The 17,277-nt window shown below is 37.6% G+C and overlaps 1 protein-coding gene across 7 annotated transcripts in view; it reads right to left on the bottom strand.

Moving 5' to 3' along the window:
* BMAL2 (basic helix-loop-helix ARNT like 2) overlaps nt 1–17,277 on the bottom strand; it is a 121,954-nt gene that overhangs the window by 31,704 nt on the left and 72,973 nt on the right. For 6 of the 7 annotated variants that reach the window (XM_078449986.2, XM_078449981.1, XM_078449983.1 and 3 more), the window contains 3 exons: nt 15,700–15,792; nt 13,384–13,498; nt 12,444–12,587 (listed from right to left, as the gene is read on the bottom strand). In XM_078449986.2, coding sequence (XP_078306112.1) covers nt 12,444–12,587; nt 13,384–13,498; nt 15,700–15,792 — 352 coding nt within the window. The remainder of the gene's footprint in view (nt 1–12,443; nt 12,588–13,383; nt 13,499–15,699; nt 15,793–17,277) is intronic. The other variant, XM_078449985.1, reaches the window with a different exon arrangement.

Genomic DNA, 17,277 nt, shown 5'->3' with positions numbered 1-17,277 from the left:
ACTATCAGCTTGTTCTTTGTATTTATGGGTCTGTCCTGGTTTTTGATTCCACATATAAGTGAATTCCTATGGTATTTGCCTTTAATCTGACCTATTTTACTTAGCATAAAACCCTCTATATCCGTGCATATTGTTGCAATCTCAAGATCTCATCCTTTATGGCTGAATTAATATTCCATATTGTATGTGTGTGTGTACACTATTTCTTCTTTATCCCTTCATCTATTGATGGACACTTAGGTTGCTTCCATATCTTGGCTATTGTAAATAATGCTGCAATAAACATAGGGGTCATATTTTTTTTTTCAAATTGGCATTTTCATTTCCTGGGAGGGGGGTGTTAAATATTCAGAAGTAGAATTACTGCATCATGGTATTTCTATTCTTAATTTTTTGAGAAACCTCCATAGTGTTTTCCAAGTAATTTACATTCCCACCAAAAGTACACAAGTGTTCCTTTTTCTCACATCCTTACCAACAGTTGTCTTTTTGACTGTAGCCGTTCTGACAGGTATAAGGTGATATCTCATTGTGTTTTTGATTTGCATTTCCCTGATGATTAGTAATGTTGAGCATCTCTTTTTAAATGTTTATTTGGGGGGGAGACAGCATGAACGGGGGAGGGGCAGAGAGAGAGAGGGAGACACAGAGTCCAAAACAGGCTCCAGGCTCTGAGCTGTCAGCACAGAACCTGACGTGGGGCTTGAATCCGCCAACTGTGAGATCATGACCTGAGCTGAAGTTGGACGCTTAACTGACTGAGCTACCCAGGTGCCCCTGTTGAGCATCTTTTAATATACCTATTGGCCATCTGTATGGTTTTGGGAAAATGTCTATTCATTTGCCCATTTTAAATTGATTATGTCTTTGATGTTGAGTTGTATAAGTTATTTGTATGATTTAATATTAATTCCTTATTGGATATATCATTTGCAAGTACCTTCTCTCATTCAGTAGGCTGCCTTTTCATTCTGTTGATGATTTCCCTCAAACTTATTTTGCTGTAGTCCCAATAATTCATTTTTGTCTTTGTTTCCCTTGCCTGAGGAAACATAACTGGCCAGACAAATGTTGCTAAGGCCAATGCCCAAAGCATTACTGCCTATGTTTTCCTCTAGGATTTTTATGGTTTCAGGTCTCACATTTAGGTCTTTAATCGATTTTATTTTTGTATATGGTGTAAGAAAGTGGTCCAGGTTTGTTCTTTTACATGTAGCTGTCCAGTTTTCTCAGCACCATAAATTCAATAGATTGTCTTTTCCCCATAGTGTATTCTTATTTTTGTTGTTGTAGATTAATTGACCATATAAGTGGTGGGTTTATTTCTGGGCTCTGTGTACTGTTCCAGTGATCTACATCTATTTTTGTGCCAGAACCATACTGTTTGTATAACTATAGCTTTGTAGTATATCTTGAAATTTGGGATTGTAATATCTCCAGCTTTTTTTTTTTTCCTTAAGATAGCTTTGGCTATTGTGGTCTTTTATGGTTCCATATAAATTTTAGAATTATTCTAGTTCTGTGAAAATGCTGTTGGTATTTTCATAGGGATTGCACTAAATCTGTAGATTGCTTTGTGTAGTATAGACATTTTAACAATATTAATTCTTCAAATCCATGAGCATGGTATGTTTTTCCATTTGTTTGTGTCATCTTCAATTTCTTTTACCAATATTTTGTAGTTTTCAAAGAATAGGTCTTTCTTCTTGGTTAAGTTTATTCCTAGGTATTTTAGTGTTTTGCATGCAATTATAAATGGAATTGTTTGCTTAATTCTCTCTGCTACTTATTAGGGTATAGAAACACAACAAATTTCTGTATACAAATTTCATATCCTGCAACTTTACTGAATTCATTTATCAGTTCTAGTAGTTTTTTTGAGTGTCTTTAGAGTTTTCTTAGTATCATGTCATCTGCAAAGGTGACCATTTTACTTCTTCCTGACCAATTCAGATACCTCTTATTTCTTATCTGATAGCTGTAGTTAAAACTCTCAGTACTATATTGAATAAACGTAGCAAAAGTAGAATATCCTTGTTCCTGATCTTAGAGGAAAAGCTCTGTTTTTCATGATTGAGTATGATATCAGCTCTGGGTTTGCCATATATGGCCTTTATTGAGATATGTACCCTTAAAACTCATTTTGATGAGAGTTTTTCCCATGAATGGGTGTTGAATTTTGTCAAATGCTTTTTCTGTATCGACTGAGATGATCATGATTTTTATCTTCATTAATGTGATGTATCAAGTTCATTGATTTGCAAATATTGAGTCAACTCTGCATCCCTGGAATAAATCATGCTGACTGATCCTTTTAATGTATTGTTGAATCTGGATGGCTAATATTTTCCTGAGGACTTTTGCATCTATGTTCATCAGAGATATTGGCCTGTAATTTTCCTTTTTTTGTAGAGTCTTTGTCTTGTTTTGGTATGAGAGTAATGCGGGCCTTATCAAATAAACTTGCAGGCATTCCTTTCTCTTCTATTTTTTTGGAATAGTTTGAGGGGAATAGGTAATCTTTTTTTTTTTTTTTTTTACATTTATTTATTTTTGAAAGACAGAGCACAAGTGGGGAAGGGACAGAGAGAGAGAGACACACACACAGAATCTGAAGCAGGCTCCAGGCTTTGAGCTGTCAGCACGTGCCAGTAATCGTTCTTCTTTAAGTGTTACATAGAATTCACCTGTTAATCCATCCTGGACTTTTATTTGTTGGGAGTTTTTAAATTACCAATTCCATTTCATTACTAGTAACTGTTCTGTTCAGATTTTCTGTTTCTTCCTGATTCAGTTTTGGAAGATTGTGTGTTTCTAGGAATTTATCCATTTCTTCTAGGTTATCCAATTTGTTGGCATATAATTCTTCATACATACAAATAAAATAATCCTTTGTATTTCTGTGCTGTTAGCAATTACTTCTCATTTCTTTTTTTTTTTTTTTTTTATGGCTGGAATGCATACTCAGCATTTTATTCCTTTTATAAAAACTTGATGTCTTGCCCAGGAAATAAAATATGGCAGGTTTTTTTTTTAATATGAAATTTATTGTCAAACTGGTTTCCATACAACACCCAGTGCTCATCCCAAAAGGTGCCCTCCTCAATACCCATCACCCAGCCCCTCTCCCTCCCACCCCATCAACCCTCAGTTTGTTCTCAGTTTTCAAGAGTCTCCTATGCTTTGGCTCTCTCCCTCTCCAACCTTTTTTTTTTCTTCCCCTCCCCCCATGGACTTCTGCCAAGTTTCTCAGGATCCACTTAAGAGTGAAAACATATGGTATCTGTCTTTCTCTGTATGACTTATTTCACTTAGCATAACACTCTCCAGTTCCATCCACGTTGCTACAAAAGGCCATATTTCATTCTTTCTCATTGCCACGTAGTATTCCACTGTGTATATAAACCACAATTTCTTTATCCATTCATCAGTTGGTGGACATTTAGGCTCTTTCCATAATTTGGCTATTGTTGAAAGTGCTGCTATAAACATTGGGGTACAAGTGGCCCTATGCATCAGCACTCCTGTATCCCTTGGGTAAATTCCTAGCAGTGCTATTGCTGGGTCATAGGGTAGGTCTATTTGTAATTTTTTGAGGAACCTCCACATTGTTTTCCAGAGTGGCTGCACCAGTTTGCATTCCCACCAACAGTGCAAGAGGGTTCCCGTTTCTCCACATCCTCTCCAGCATCTATAGTCTCCTGATCTGTTCATTTTAGCCACTCTGACTTGTGTGAGGTGATATCTGAGTGTGGTTTTGATTTGTATTTCCCTGATGAGGAGCGACGTTGAGCATCTTTTCATGTGCCTGTTGGCCATCTGGATGTCTTCTTTAGAGAAGTGTCTATTCATGTTTTCTGCCCATTTCTTCACTGGATTATGTTTTATGGGTGTGGAGTTTGGTGAGCTCTTTACAGATTTTGGATACTAGCCCTTTGTCCGATATGTCATTTGCAAATATCTTTTCCCATTCCATTGGTTGCCTTTTAGTTTTGTTGATTGTTTCCTTTGCTGTGCAGAAACTTTTTATCTTTGTGAGGTCCCAATAGTTCATTTTTGCTTTTAATTCCCTTGCCTTTGGGGATGTGTCAAGTAAGAAACTGCTGCGGCTGATGTCAGAGAGGTTTTTCCCTGCTTTCTCCTCTAGGGTTTTGATGGTTTCCTGTCTCACATTCAGGTCCTTTATCCATTTTGAGTTTGTTTTTGTGAGTGGTGTAAGAAAGTGGTCTAGTTTCATCCTTCTGCATGTTGCTGTCTAGTTCTCCCAGCACCATTTGTTAAAGAGACTGTCTTTTTTCCATTGGATATTCTTTCCTGTTTTGTCAAAGATTAGTTGGCCATACTTTTGTGGGTCTACTTCTGGCATTTCTATTCTATTCCATTGGTCTGTGTGTCTTTTTGTGCCAATACCATGCTGTCTTGATGATTACAGCTTTGTAGTAGGGGCTAAACTCTGGGATTGTGATACCTCCTGCTTTGGCCTTCTTCTTCAAAATTACTTTGGCTATTCGGGGTCTTTTGTGGTTCCATACAAATTTTTGGGATTGCATTGAATGCGTAGATAGCTTTGGGTAGTATTGACACTTTAACAATATTTATTCTTCCAATCCATGAACATGGAATGTTTTCCATTTCTTTATATCTTCTTCAATTTCCTTCATAAGCTTTCTATAGTTTTCAGCATACAGATCTTTTACATCTTTTGGTTAGGTGTATTTCTAGGTAATTTATGCTTCTTGGTGCAATTGTGAATGGGATCAGTTTCCATATTTGTCTTTCTGTTGCTTCATTATTACTGTATAAGAATGCAACTGATTTCTGTACATTGATTTTGTATCCTGCGACTTTGCTGAATTCATGTATCAGTTCTAGTAGACTTTTGGTGGAGTCTATCAGATTTTCCATGTATAATATCATGTCATCCGCAAAAAGTGAAAGCTTGACTTCATCTTTGCCAATTTGGATGCCTTTGATTTCCTTTTGCTGTCTGATTGCTGATGCTAGAACTTCCAACACTATGTTAAACAACAGCGGTGAGAGTGGGCATCCCTGTCGTGTTCCTGATCTCAGGGAGAAAGCTCTGTTTTTCCCCATTGAGGATGATATTAGCTGTGGGATTTTCATAAATGGCTTTTATGATGTTTAAGTATGTTCCTTCTATCCCCACTTTCTCGAGGTTTTTATTAAGAAAGGATGCTGAATTTTGTCAAATGCTGTTTCTGCATCAATTGACAGGATCATATGGTTCTTATCTTTTATTTATTTATTTATAAAAATTTTTTTTTAATGTTTATTTATTTTTGAGACAGAGAGAGACAAAGCATGAATGGGGGAGGGTCAGAGAGAGGGAGACACAGAATCTGAAACAGGCTCCAGGCTCTGAGCTGTCAGCACAGAGCCTGACGCGGGGCTCGAACTCACGGACCGCGAGATCATGACCTGAGCCGAAGTCGGCCGCCAACTGACTGAGCCACCCAGGCGCCCCTGTTCTTATCTTTTATTAATGTGATGTATTGCACGGATTGATTTGCGAATGTTGAACCAGCCCTGCAGCCCAGGAATGAATCCCACTTGATCATGGTGAATAATTCTCTTTATATGCTGTTGAATTCGATTTGCTAGTATCTTATTGAGAATTTTTGCATCCATATTCATCAGGGATATTGGCCTATAGTTCTTTTTTGCTGGGTCTCTGTCTGGTTTGGGAATCAAAGTAATCCTGGCTTCATAGAATGAGTCTGGAAGTTTTCCTTCCCTTTCTATTTTTTAGACTAGCTTGAGGATAGGTATTATCTCTGCTTTAAATGTCTGGTAGAATTCCTCTGGGAAGCCATCTGGTCCTGGACTCTTATTTGTTGGGAGATTTTTGAGAACTGATTCAATTTCTTCGCTCGTTATGGATCTGTTCAAGCTTTCTATTTCTTCCTGTTTGAGTTTTGAAAATGTGTGGGTGTTTAGGAATTTGTCCATTGCTTCCAGGTTGTCCAGTTTGTTGGCATATAATTTTTCACAGTATTCCCTGATAATTGCTTGTATTTCTGAGGGATTGGTTGTAATAATTCCATTTTCATTCATGATTTTATCTATTTGGGTCATCTCCCTTTTCTTTTTGAGAAGCCTGGCTAGAGGTTTATCAATTTTATTTTTTCAAAAAACCAACTCTTGGTTTCAATGATCTGCTCTACAGTTTTTTTAGGTTCTATATTGTTTATTTCTGCTCTGATCTTTATTATTTCTCTTCTTCTGCTGGGTTTGGAGTATCTTTACTGTTCTGCTTCTATTTCCTTTAGGTGTGCTGTTAGATTTTGTATTTGGGATTTTTCTTGTTTCTTGAGATAGGCCTGGATTGCAATGTATTTTCCTCTCAGGACTGCCTTCACTGCATCCCAAAGCGTTTGGATTGTTGTATTTTCATTTTCATTTGTTTCCATATATTTTTTAATTTCTTCTCTAATTGTCTGGTTGACACTTCTTCTCATTTCTGTTTTGGGACCTCTTTTTGAGGAGTTTGACTAACGGCTTATCAATTTTATCTTTTCGAAGAAGTAGCTCTTGGTTTCTTTGATCTTTTCTAGATTTTCTTTCACTTATTTCTGTACTGCTCTTCATTATTTCCTTCTACTCACCTTGGGCTTTATTCTTTTTCTCATTGTTTTAGGTGTAAGGTTAGACTATTTGAGATTTGTTTTTTTTTTTGTTTTTTTTTTTTTTGAGGAAGGCTTGTATTGCTATGAACTTACCTCAGAAGTACTTTCACTCCAAAATTTTGGACCATTGTGTTTACATTTTTATTTGTCCCCATGTATTTTTTTAAATTTCCTCTCTGATTTCTTTGTTGACCCATTGACTGTTAAGTGGCATATCGTTTAGTCTTCATGTGTTTGTTTTTAAGAGTTTTTTGTTGTGATTGATTTCTAGTGTCATATTGTTGTGGTTGGAAAAGATATGTGTATAATTTCTATTCTCTTAAATTTGTGGAGACTTGTTTTGTGGTCTACATGTGATTTATCCTGGAGAATGCCCCATGTGCACTTGAAAAGAATGTGTATTCTGTTTTTGGATGAAATGTTCTGTATGTATCTGTTAAGTTCATCTAGTCTAATGTGTCAAAGACACGGTTTCCTTATTGATTTCTACATGGATAATCTATCCATTGATGTAAGTGGGGTGTTAAAGTCCTCTACTATTTTTGTATTACTGTGTATATATTGTATTGTATACTATTATTATTTTATTGTCCATTTCTCCCTCTATATCTGTTAATATTTGCTTTATGTATTTAGGTATTCCTATGTTGGATGCATGAATACTTACAATTGTTCTATCCTCTCGGATTAATCCCTTTATCATTATGTATTGCCCCTTTTGTCACTTGTTACGGTCTCCATTTCAAAGTCTATTTTGTTTGATACAAGTACTGCTAACCCAAGGTTTTTTTGTTTGTTTTTGTTTTGTTTCTATTTGCATAGAATATCTTTTTTCATCCCTTCACTTGAAGTCTGTATTGGTCTTTAGGTCTGAAGTGAGCCTTTTGTAGGCAGCATACAGAAGGGTGTTGTTTTTTTAATCCATGGAATCACTCTATGTCCTTGATTGGAACATTCAGACCATTAACATTTAAAGTAATTATTGATAGGTATGTACTTACTGCCATTTTGTTTATTGTTTTTTGGTAGTTTTTGTAGTTCTTCTCTGTTCTTCTCTTGCTCTCTTCCCTTATGATTGATGACTTTTAGTGTTTTGCTTGGCTTTCTATGTTATATGTACCTATTATAGTTGTTTGGTTTGTGGTTACCATGGGGTTCATCTATAATATCCTAAGTATATAGCAGCCTATATTAAGTTGATGGTCACTTAAGTTTGAACATATTCTAAAATATTTATTTTTACTCCTTTCCCCATTTTATTTATATGTTGTCATATTTTATATCTTGATATTCATAATTTTCTTCTAAGTATGGCCTTTTCTTTTCCACTTCAAGAAGTCCCTTTAACTTTTCTTGTAATGCTAGTTTAGTGGTGATGATGTCCTTTAACTTTTATTTGTCTGGGAACTCTATTTCTCTTTCAATTCCTAATGATAACCTTGTTAGGTAGAGTATTCCTGGTTGTAGATTTTTTTCCAGCACTTTGAATATATCATGCCACTCCCTTCTGGCCTGCAAAATTTCAACTCCATAATCAGCCAATAGCCTTATGGGGTTTCCCTTGTGTGGCACATTACTTCTCTCTCACTACCTTTATTTTATTTTAATTTTTTTAATGTTTATTTTTGACAGAGAGAGAGACAGAGCATGAGTGGAGGAAGGTCATAGAGTGAGGGAGACACAGAATCCGAAGCAGGCTCCAGGCTCTGTCAGCACAGAGCCTGACGTGGGGCTTGAACTCACAGACTGTGAGATCATGACCTGAGCCAAAGTCGGATGCTCAACCAACTGAGCCACCCAGGTACCCCTCTCTCACTACTTTTACTTTTAAAATTCTCTCTTTATCTTTAATTGTTAACATTTTAGTTATGATGTGTCTGGTGCAGACCCCCTTGGGTTCATCTTCTTTGGGACTCTTGTGCCTCTTGAATCTGGACAGCTGTTTCCTTCCCTGAAATAGAGAGTTCTTCAAATAAGTGTTCTGCTTCTTTCTTTCTTTTCTTTTCTCTGTCTCTCTCTCCCTCCCTTCCTCCCTCTTCTCCTCCTGGGACTCCTATAATGTGAATGTTTGTTTGCTTGATGTTGTTGAAGAGATCCCTTACCTATCCTCTCTTTTTAAAGTTCTTTTTCTCTTCTTGCTCTTCAGCTTGGGTGCATTCCATTACCCTATCTTCCAGACTGCTGATCCGTTTTTCTGCATCTATTAATCTGGTGATTCCCTCTAGTGTATTTTTCATTTCAGAAATTGTATTCTTCAACTCTGATAGTTTTCTTTTATATTTTCTGTCTTTGTTGAAGTTCTCACTGAGCTCTTCCACTCTTTTCTCCAATCTGGTGAACATCTTTATGATCGTCACTCTAAACCCTTTATCAGGCATATTACTTAACTCCATTTCATTTAGTTCTTTTTCTGAGGTTCTTTCATTTGGAGCACATTCCTCTATCTCCCTATTTTGCCTGACTTTCTGTGTTTGTTTCTATGAATTAGGTAGAACAGCTATTTTTCCTAAACTTGAAGGAATGATCTTGTGTATGGTCATTCCCTGTGTGGACTCTGTATCTGGCAACTTTGGCTGGTTGGAACTGTAGCTGGTGTCAATGGGGGTCCTAGGGCACTCCATGCTGGGACTGCCCTGGTGGGATGCCAGAGCTAAACTGGGCATGAATTGAGGTGGACTTAGGACCATCTGCACAGAAAGTGCCCCAGTGGGACAGCTCAAGTGTACATAGGCTAGGGAGGTCCCTGGATTCTCCACAAAGAAGGTATTCTGGTAGCACAACTGAAAGAGAAGTGTATACCAGCTAGTGGGTCCTGGAGCTCTCTGCACAGAGGGAATCCTGGCAGGATAGCTGAAACTGAAATGTAGACATGGGCTGGGGTGACCTCAGGGCTCTCTGCACAGAGGATGCTCAGGCAGGATAGCTGAAGCTGAAGTGGGTGCAAGCCACAGTATGGGAGGGTTCAGCATACAAGTTGCTCTAGCAGAGCAAATGATGTGGAGATGGCTATGGACCAGGTGTTCCCAGAGTGCTAGGATGCCCTAGCAAACCGTTTGGAACTGAAGTGATGTGGGCCTGAAGTATTCCAGTGTGCTTTGTACTTGTGTCACCTTGGCAAAGCAGCCGGAGCTGTAGTGAGGTGACCATGGGTGTCCTGTTCTGCACTGTTGTGGAGCTGCCTTAGTGGGACAACCGGGCTGGTGTAGACTAGGGGTCTGGGGCTCAATGAGGCAGAAGGCCAGCTAGGTCACTCAGACCCTGCTCTCATCCATACTATCAAGTTGGAGGAGGAATGTGAACCATAGTGTTCATCAGCCTCTCTGACTTGGAGAGAGTTCCAGTAGCTCCCTGCCATTTGACAGGGTTGTAGGGCTGGTTCCTGTATATTCTAGTTGCACTTTTAAAGTGTGGCTTTTTTGTGTGTCCCAGGGCAGACAAATCTCCTCAGAGTCCCTCAGTACTATTCCTCCCCACTACAGTTCACAGTGTCAGCTAGGGTTTCCCTTTGTTACTGTGCCATTCTGTATGTGGTCTTGTATTGTGCAGAAGCTGTTCAGTCAGCCCTCAGATCTTCTTTAGGAGGAAGTACTCTATAAATAAGCATAGATTTGGTGTGTCTGTGGAGGAGGTGAGTTCAGGGTCTCCCTATGTCGCCATCTTGGACCAGAACCATTAATCTTTAAAACACTTACAAAACCTGATAATTTTAGACTTTACTCAACTTACAACTTGTGTAAAACACCACCGAGATCTCAGTCATGTTAAAGTAGTTGCATTGGCTGCCATGTTTTTCTCTCACATGGATTGCTGTATAGACTAAGGGATTCACTTATAGTTGGATCTACCCAATATGATATTGGTTTACTTCCAGTTAAATCCTAAGGGTAAAATGTACTACAGTCCAGGGTCTACATGGAGCATGACTCCTTGGACCATCCATGCAGAAGGAATATTCTTGCCCTTGGAGACTAGTTCTACATTATATGGCAATGTCAAATATAAGATGAATTGGCTGACTTGGGAAGGAAGGCAGAGAAAACAGGCACCCTGAGGTAATGACAACATCATCTGCTTGCACGGTCCTAAGAGTTTACATGCATTACTTCTAGTAATACTCATAACAGCTCCTAACATTTATTTAGTGTTACTATGCTAGGAACCATGGTAAGCACATCACATGTATTAACTCATTTAATCCTAATAACTACCCTAGGAAGTTCTATAATTTTCCTTTTATAGTTGAAAAGAGTAAGACCCAGAAGGATTTAGTAATTTATCTTAAGTCACAAAGTTAATCACAAGTTAGGATTTAAACCTCAACAGTTTGGTTCCAGAATCAATGCACTTACCTACTCCACAAAACATACAATCCTGTGAATAATCTCATTTTATAGATAAGGAAACTTGGCTCAGAGGGATTAAGAAACTTGTTCACTACTACAGAGCTAGCAAGTGATAAAGCCAAATTTGATCACAGTCAGCTGGATTCCACAGACTCTTCATTACCAGGTCAGTTATGACTTCACCCCCAGGGGGCAACTCTTGCACTCAGAGCCAAGGGCAAGAGGGCAGCAATTGATGGATTAAAACAGTTCCTCTCTTATGACTGCTGATTCATTCCACTTACGTTTCTTTAGAGTGTAACAGACGAGTAGGGGATTTAGGTTTGAGTGTGAGTCTTGCCTAGTTCCCTTTCTGCAAGTTATTGAATCTCTTCAAGTCTCTCTTCTTGATTCTAAATCAGGGGTAAGAATAGTGTTTTCATGGGAATTAAAACACTTAGCACAGTATCTGATCTGGCACAGAAATATACTTAATAAGTATTTAGTGATTATCATTTTGGGTGGTCACCAAAAAAGACTTGACCAAAACTTGTAAATAAATAGAATCTTCCGGCTCTATAGAAATATCCTGAGATTTTTAAAAATATCTCTGAGATATTATATATTCTGGGAGAGAGAGAGCTAGAGAGCAGGAGCACAAGTTGGGGAAGGGCAGAGGGAGAGAAAGGGAATCCCAAGCAGGCTCCACAATGTCAGTGCGGGGCCCGATGTGGGGCTTAAACTTACGAATTGTGAGATCATGACCTGAGCTCAAATCAAGAGTCTGACACTTAACCCACTAAGCTACCCAGGTGCCCCTATATAAATATCCTTTTAAAGGATATGAAAGCAAATCTCACATTAAAATTTGCATAGGAAATCCTATACATAATAGGTTAATATATTCTTAGGCAAAAAAGCGTGAGACATTTTGTAGTCCCTGGAATTTCTCGGTTAAGTAAAACAGATGAGTGTTAACTCAGTTCAAAATGTAAATAGGACAAAACCTATAAAAGAATCAGAAGAAAACAGAACTAGAAATATTTACCAAAGAACTAAAAGAATTGAAACTACCCCTGAAACATCTTAAGAAACTTTCACCTATTAATCAAATCGGGCTCTTGTACTATTACAGTTTTTCTTTAAGGACTTACCTTTTATATTTTAAAAGTAACAATGGTATTTCATAACAAAAGTTTTATTTCAATCTCTTCCCATTTGATTGCCATGTGATTCCAACAGCACCATTAAAAACTTGGGCAATAAAGAAAATATGTAGTTACCTGATAAATTTGAAAGATATGATGAGCCAGTCTTAGTAATTCTGGTTAAAAAACAATCTTATTTCCTTTGATGCTTTTGGCCTCAATTATTTGCCTTGACCATACACTTTACTATTTCTGTATAGAAAGTTTTTAGGACGCTAATTTTATACGCATGCCTTAAATCACTTGACATCTTAAGATGATGATACCTTTTTTCTTTGAGGTGGATAAGCATTCATGCTCTTCTTTGACAGAGATTTTACAACGCCTTATCCGACAAAAAAAGGATCGTCTCAAGCCAGAATACACGTGACTCCTTCCACTGTGGAAATTACTATGAACTTGCAAATCAGCTTTCATAGCAGGAGGGGGCAGGAGAACAGGTGGAAAAGAAAATTTTCATATAGATAAGAAATGTCAAGGGACACATTTCAAATGTGTTGAAAATTGAAAAAGAAAAATGGTTAAAGCAATGGCATCATTGTACCGTAAACCACAAAGTGAAATATACCAAAAAGAGCATTTGTCAAGGAATCGTATTTTTATACCTTCTAAACACTTGTAATTTATCTTCCTTTTTTTGCCCTGGGTGTAGAAATAAAGGAAATCTAAAAGAAATGAAATTTTAAAAAATTTTAATGAAAAAAAACCCTTAACTATAGTAGTAATCAATGGCATAAAGCATCAGTATAGTATAAATAACTGTTCGGCACTAAGCATTTTCAGGGAGGTCTTTTCAGAGAAGATAAACAATATTTACACTTCCAAAGTACAGTTAACAAGGTCTTTCAAACTGAGTAAACCTAACCCATATAAGAAAGAGAATTGTTTATCAGTAAGTAGCTGAATAATGGAAACTCCAGCAATGTTTTTAATCCCAAATGATGCTTTCTTATAAAGATTGTATTAGCATATGAAAAATAGTGAATATGAAATAATCACATATTCCCCAAAGCACCTTCATACAAATATGAAGGAATTCTCTAGTTATACTGTTTTTTTGAGCTCTGAGGTTAATGATCGTAAAGTTTACTAAATCTCCTCTTTATAAAACCATAATTGCCTAATTTTCAAAATATTATATAGTTGTGCTTTTAAGTAAGTATCATATTTACATACAATCACAGACATACTGAGATGAGCACTTACTTTTGGCATCGATCAGCTTCTCCCTTGGTGAAATATCAGAAGAAAGTTGCTCCTTTACTTTGGCAACATCTTTTGGATGTAAGAAGTCAAATAAGCTTTGTCCAGTCAAGCTAGCCTATTTATAAGGTAGATGTTTGTTTAAAATTAGTACCACAATTTTTCTACATTTCTTCATATAAATGTATGGTAAATACTGTTAAAGTGGCTTTTTCTTAAGCTCAAAAACACATCTACTGCACTGTGTGACATTAACTTAGTGTTAAAAGCAGGGTGACTTGTAGATAGAAACACATGCACACAAAACCCTATCTGGAAACACACAAATCACAGACACGTAATTGCTAATGTTCAGTGGACTCTTGTGAATGTCCCCCAATTCATTTGTTACTTCTAAATCTTATTATGATTTAAACTTTTTTTACGTGGTAAAAGTAAAGAGATTGTCATTATAATATAATATGGAAGTCACAGAGAATCTGTAATTTTATGGTGTGACTCAGATTTAAAAAAAAATCACTATACTATTAAAAAACAATTTGGGGTGCCTGGGTGGCTCAGTCAGTTAAGTGTCCAACGCTTTGTTTCAGTTCAGGTCATGATCTGGCAGTTCATGAGATCCAGCCCCTCCTTGGGCTCTGCACTGACAGTGTGCAGTCTACTTGGGATTCTCGCTCTCTCCCCCTCTCTCTGATAAATAAAGATTAAAAAAAAAAAATCAAACCTGGAACACCTTCCACTTCCCATTCCCCTTCTCCCAATATGTAGAGCATTCCTACTCTATGCTTTTACTTGTATGGTCTCATCATCTAGAATTCATTACTCCTTTCTCTACAAACTCAAAATTCCCTAGTCACTCTAGTCAATTGCCTTTTACTCCCCAGACTCCCTCCTCAACTTGAAATGTCTTCCTTCCCTTGTCTGCTCATCTTAAAGCCTAAGCAGACATTCTACTTTGTATGTGAAGCCTTCCCTGACCCACAGTGATTACCCTTCTTGTGAAATCCTTTATTAGCTAGGTAGATATTACAGAAGGCAGAACAAATGGACCAGCTGATACAATTAGCCTGGTGGCAGTTAGATATCTCATATTTTTAAAACTAGCATTTTATAAATCAATCTATTGTGTCATTGGTTGATAGAAGTTTATACCCATAACTCTTTGCCTCAAAGAAAACCTGGTTTTTGAGTCTAAAAGCTGAGGACCAGACCCCGTATGATGGTGGGGATTTCAAAGTCCTCCTGAGTAGTCAGTGCCCAGGGGGACTGGATTCCATGTCACTAATTTGGAACTTATGTGCTATCCTGAATTGTTATCTTCACATGTGTGTGTGCGTGGTGTTCTCTATCTTCTGTTGGAAAATAACCACGTCTTGCCCTGCTTTTGTGTCCCTTAGGCAGCTAAAACCAGCTGTATGATTCATTGGGTTCTTACTCCTTCCATAAGTAAGTTCGCAACACCTCTTCTTTTTATCTATGAATCTTGTATCTCTCCAAATTTTCATGTTTGGGGAGAAAATAGGTGAAATTAATGTGAGTTATTTAAGATTAAACCCGTGGTCAATTTGATTTCTATTTTAAAGGAGACCATAGCATGATCTCACGGTGCATGAGATCGAGCCCCACGTCAGGCTCTGCACTGACAGCAAGGAGCCTTCTTGGGATTCTCTCTCTCTCTCTCTCTCTCTCTCTCAAAATAAATAAATAAACTTAAAATGAATAAAGGAGACCACAGGTGCTAGTTTATTCACTCTGGTGGATTATTGTTAGTGCTATAGCTTTTGAGTAACTTTTTTATTACTGGCAAGTATTAATTTATAATTTAAATTAAATGGTGTTCAGGAATGAGGAGGTAAAGAGATTACAAAGCTAGATAAATAAAAGATGTATTTTAGAGTTTGTTGCCAGAGATTAGAGCAAAAGCTAACATGCAATGCATATAACCTAATAATATATAATAATGCTGTCTTTTGGAGGAAACAGAAGGGCAACTAACATTTTTCAGACAGTCTCAAATATGACAGCTATGTGTTTACGTCCTAAGAGACCCATGTAACCACCATTTCCCCTTTTTACTTAAGAGAAAGTTCAGGCTCAGGAAAATTAACTTGCTGGAGGTCAAGAAGTGAACACTCTTGTCAGTAATAAACACCCATACTCTTTCCATACATCTTTCCATCTCTCTTGGAGTTCTTCTAATCAAGCAAACCTCAGCTCCCAGAACAGTGGGAAGACAGGGTTCAGGAAGAGAACCCAGAAATAAGTGTTTGTTCAAAAAAAATTAAACATCAGGCGGAAAATATCCTCAGTTTTGGATACCTGATCATAATTAAGTGTTTTGGAGACTGATTTTGAAACGAAGAGAATTTTTCCTCTTTCACATCCAACCACAAATAGGAAGCCTTCTGCAGTCTAGGATTTAAAAATATAAAAGTAAATATTTTTAAATATCTTCTTTCTTACACACATTCAGAGACTGTGAAATTGCTGTAGCAATAAAACTAAGAGTGGTTGGGGCAGCTGGGTGGCTCAGTTGGTTGAGCATCACTCTTGAATTGGTTCAGGTCGTGATCTCACAGTTCATGAGTTTAAGCCCCGCATCAGGCTCTGTGCTGACATAACAGAGCCTGCTTGAGATTCTCCCTCTCTCTTTGCCCCTACCCCGCTCATAATCTCTCTGTGTCTCTCAAACTTAACAACACAAAACAAAAAAAACTAAGAGTGTTCATAGAGCTAGTAAAATTAGGAAATTTTCTTAAGATGTAAAAGGATTTGTGAAGAACATCAAATTGAATGAACTCCAATCTAAACTCGTTCTTGACATGGAAAGTTTAGCCATGGAATATATGGTTGAGAGATTTTCTAATACAAAAAACACCTATACCAAATTCTATACCGCATACAGAAACTATAAAGATATCAAAACACATCCATAACACTTTCCCGAGGATGTTCTGAGATGAAGGGACTGTGTAGGCTAGGGACAAGGAAAAGAGAAGACATCCTACGATAGATATACTTTTTGAATTATGATAAGGTGCCGCTCATTTAAAACTAAATTAAAAAAATTCTAACATCAGCTACTCCCACTAAAATCTGCCCAGGACATCCTTTGGGAAGCAACCTATATGGAAATGGATATGTATGGACACAGGATGAGTCTGGCACTCCACTGGACATTTCCTTGATTAATTTCTACTAACTGGAAACAAACATGAAGTGACTTAGGCAGACATATTCTATAAGGGCAGAACCAGTATATATTAAGTTATGAATGAAAGAAACACCTAAAGATTGGTGAGAAAGTTTCCAAAGCATATTATACATTTTTCTAACTTTAAAAATCTTCATCTTCGGGGCACCTGGGTGGCTCAGTGGGTTAAGCGTCTGACTTCAGCTCAGGTCATGATCTTGCGGTTTGTGGGTTCAAACCCCGTGTCAGGCTCTGTGCTGACAGCTCAGAGCCTGGAGCCTACTTTGGATTCTGTGTCTCCCTCTCGCTCTGCCCCTCCCCTGCTCATGCTCTGTCTCTCTCAAAAATAAATAAACACTGGGGCGCCTGGGTGGCTCAGTTGGTTGAGTGTCCGACTTCGGCTCAGGTCATGATCTCGTGGTCTGTGAGTTCGAGCCCCGCGTCGGGCTCTGTGCTGACAGCTCAGAGCCTGGAGCCTGTTTCGGATTCTGTGTCTCCTTCTCTCTCTGACCCTCCCCCATTCATGCTCTCTGTCTCAAAAATAAATAAATGTTAAAAAAATAAATTAAAAATAAATGAATAAATAAACATTAAAAATTAAAAAAAAATCTTGATCTTCAAAAAAAAAATCCTTTATATTTCTATCAGGAATATCATATTTAAATTCAGCTGTTCAGGGATGCCTGGGTGGCTCAGTCAGTTAC

Source organism: Panthera onca, chromosome B4 (genome assembly GCF_046562875.1).
Source record: "Panthera onca isolate mPanOnc1 chromosome B4, mPanOnc1 haplotype 2, whole genome shotgun sequence".
Lineage (NCBI taxonomy): Eukaryota > Metazoa > Chordata > Mammalia > Carnivora > Felidae > Panthera > Panthera onca.
This window is presented reverse-complemented; position numbering and strand designations above follow the sequence as displayed.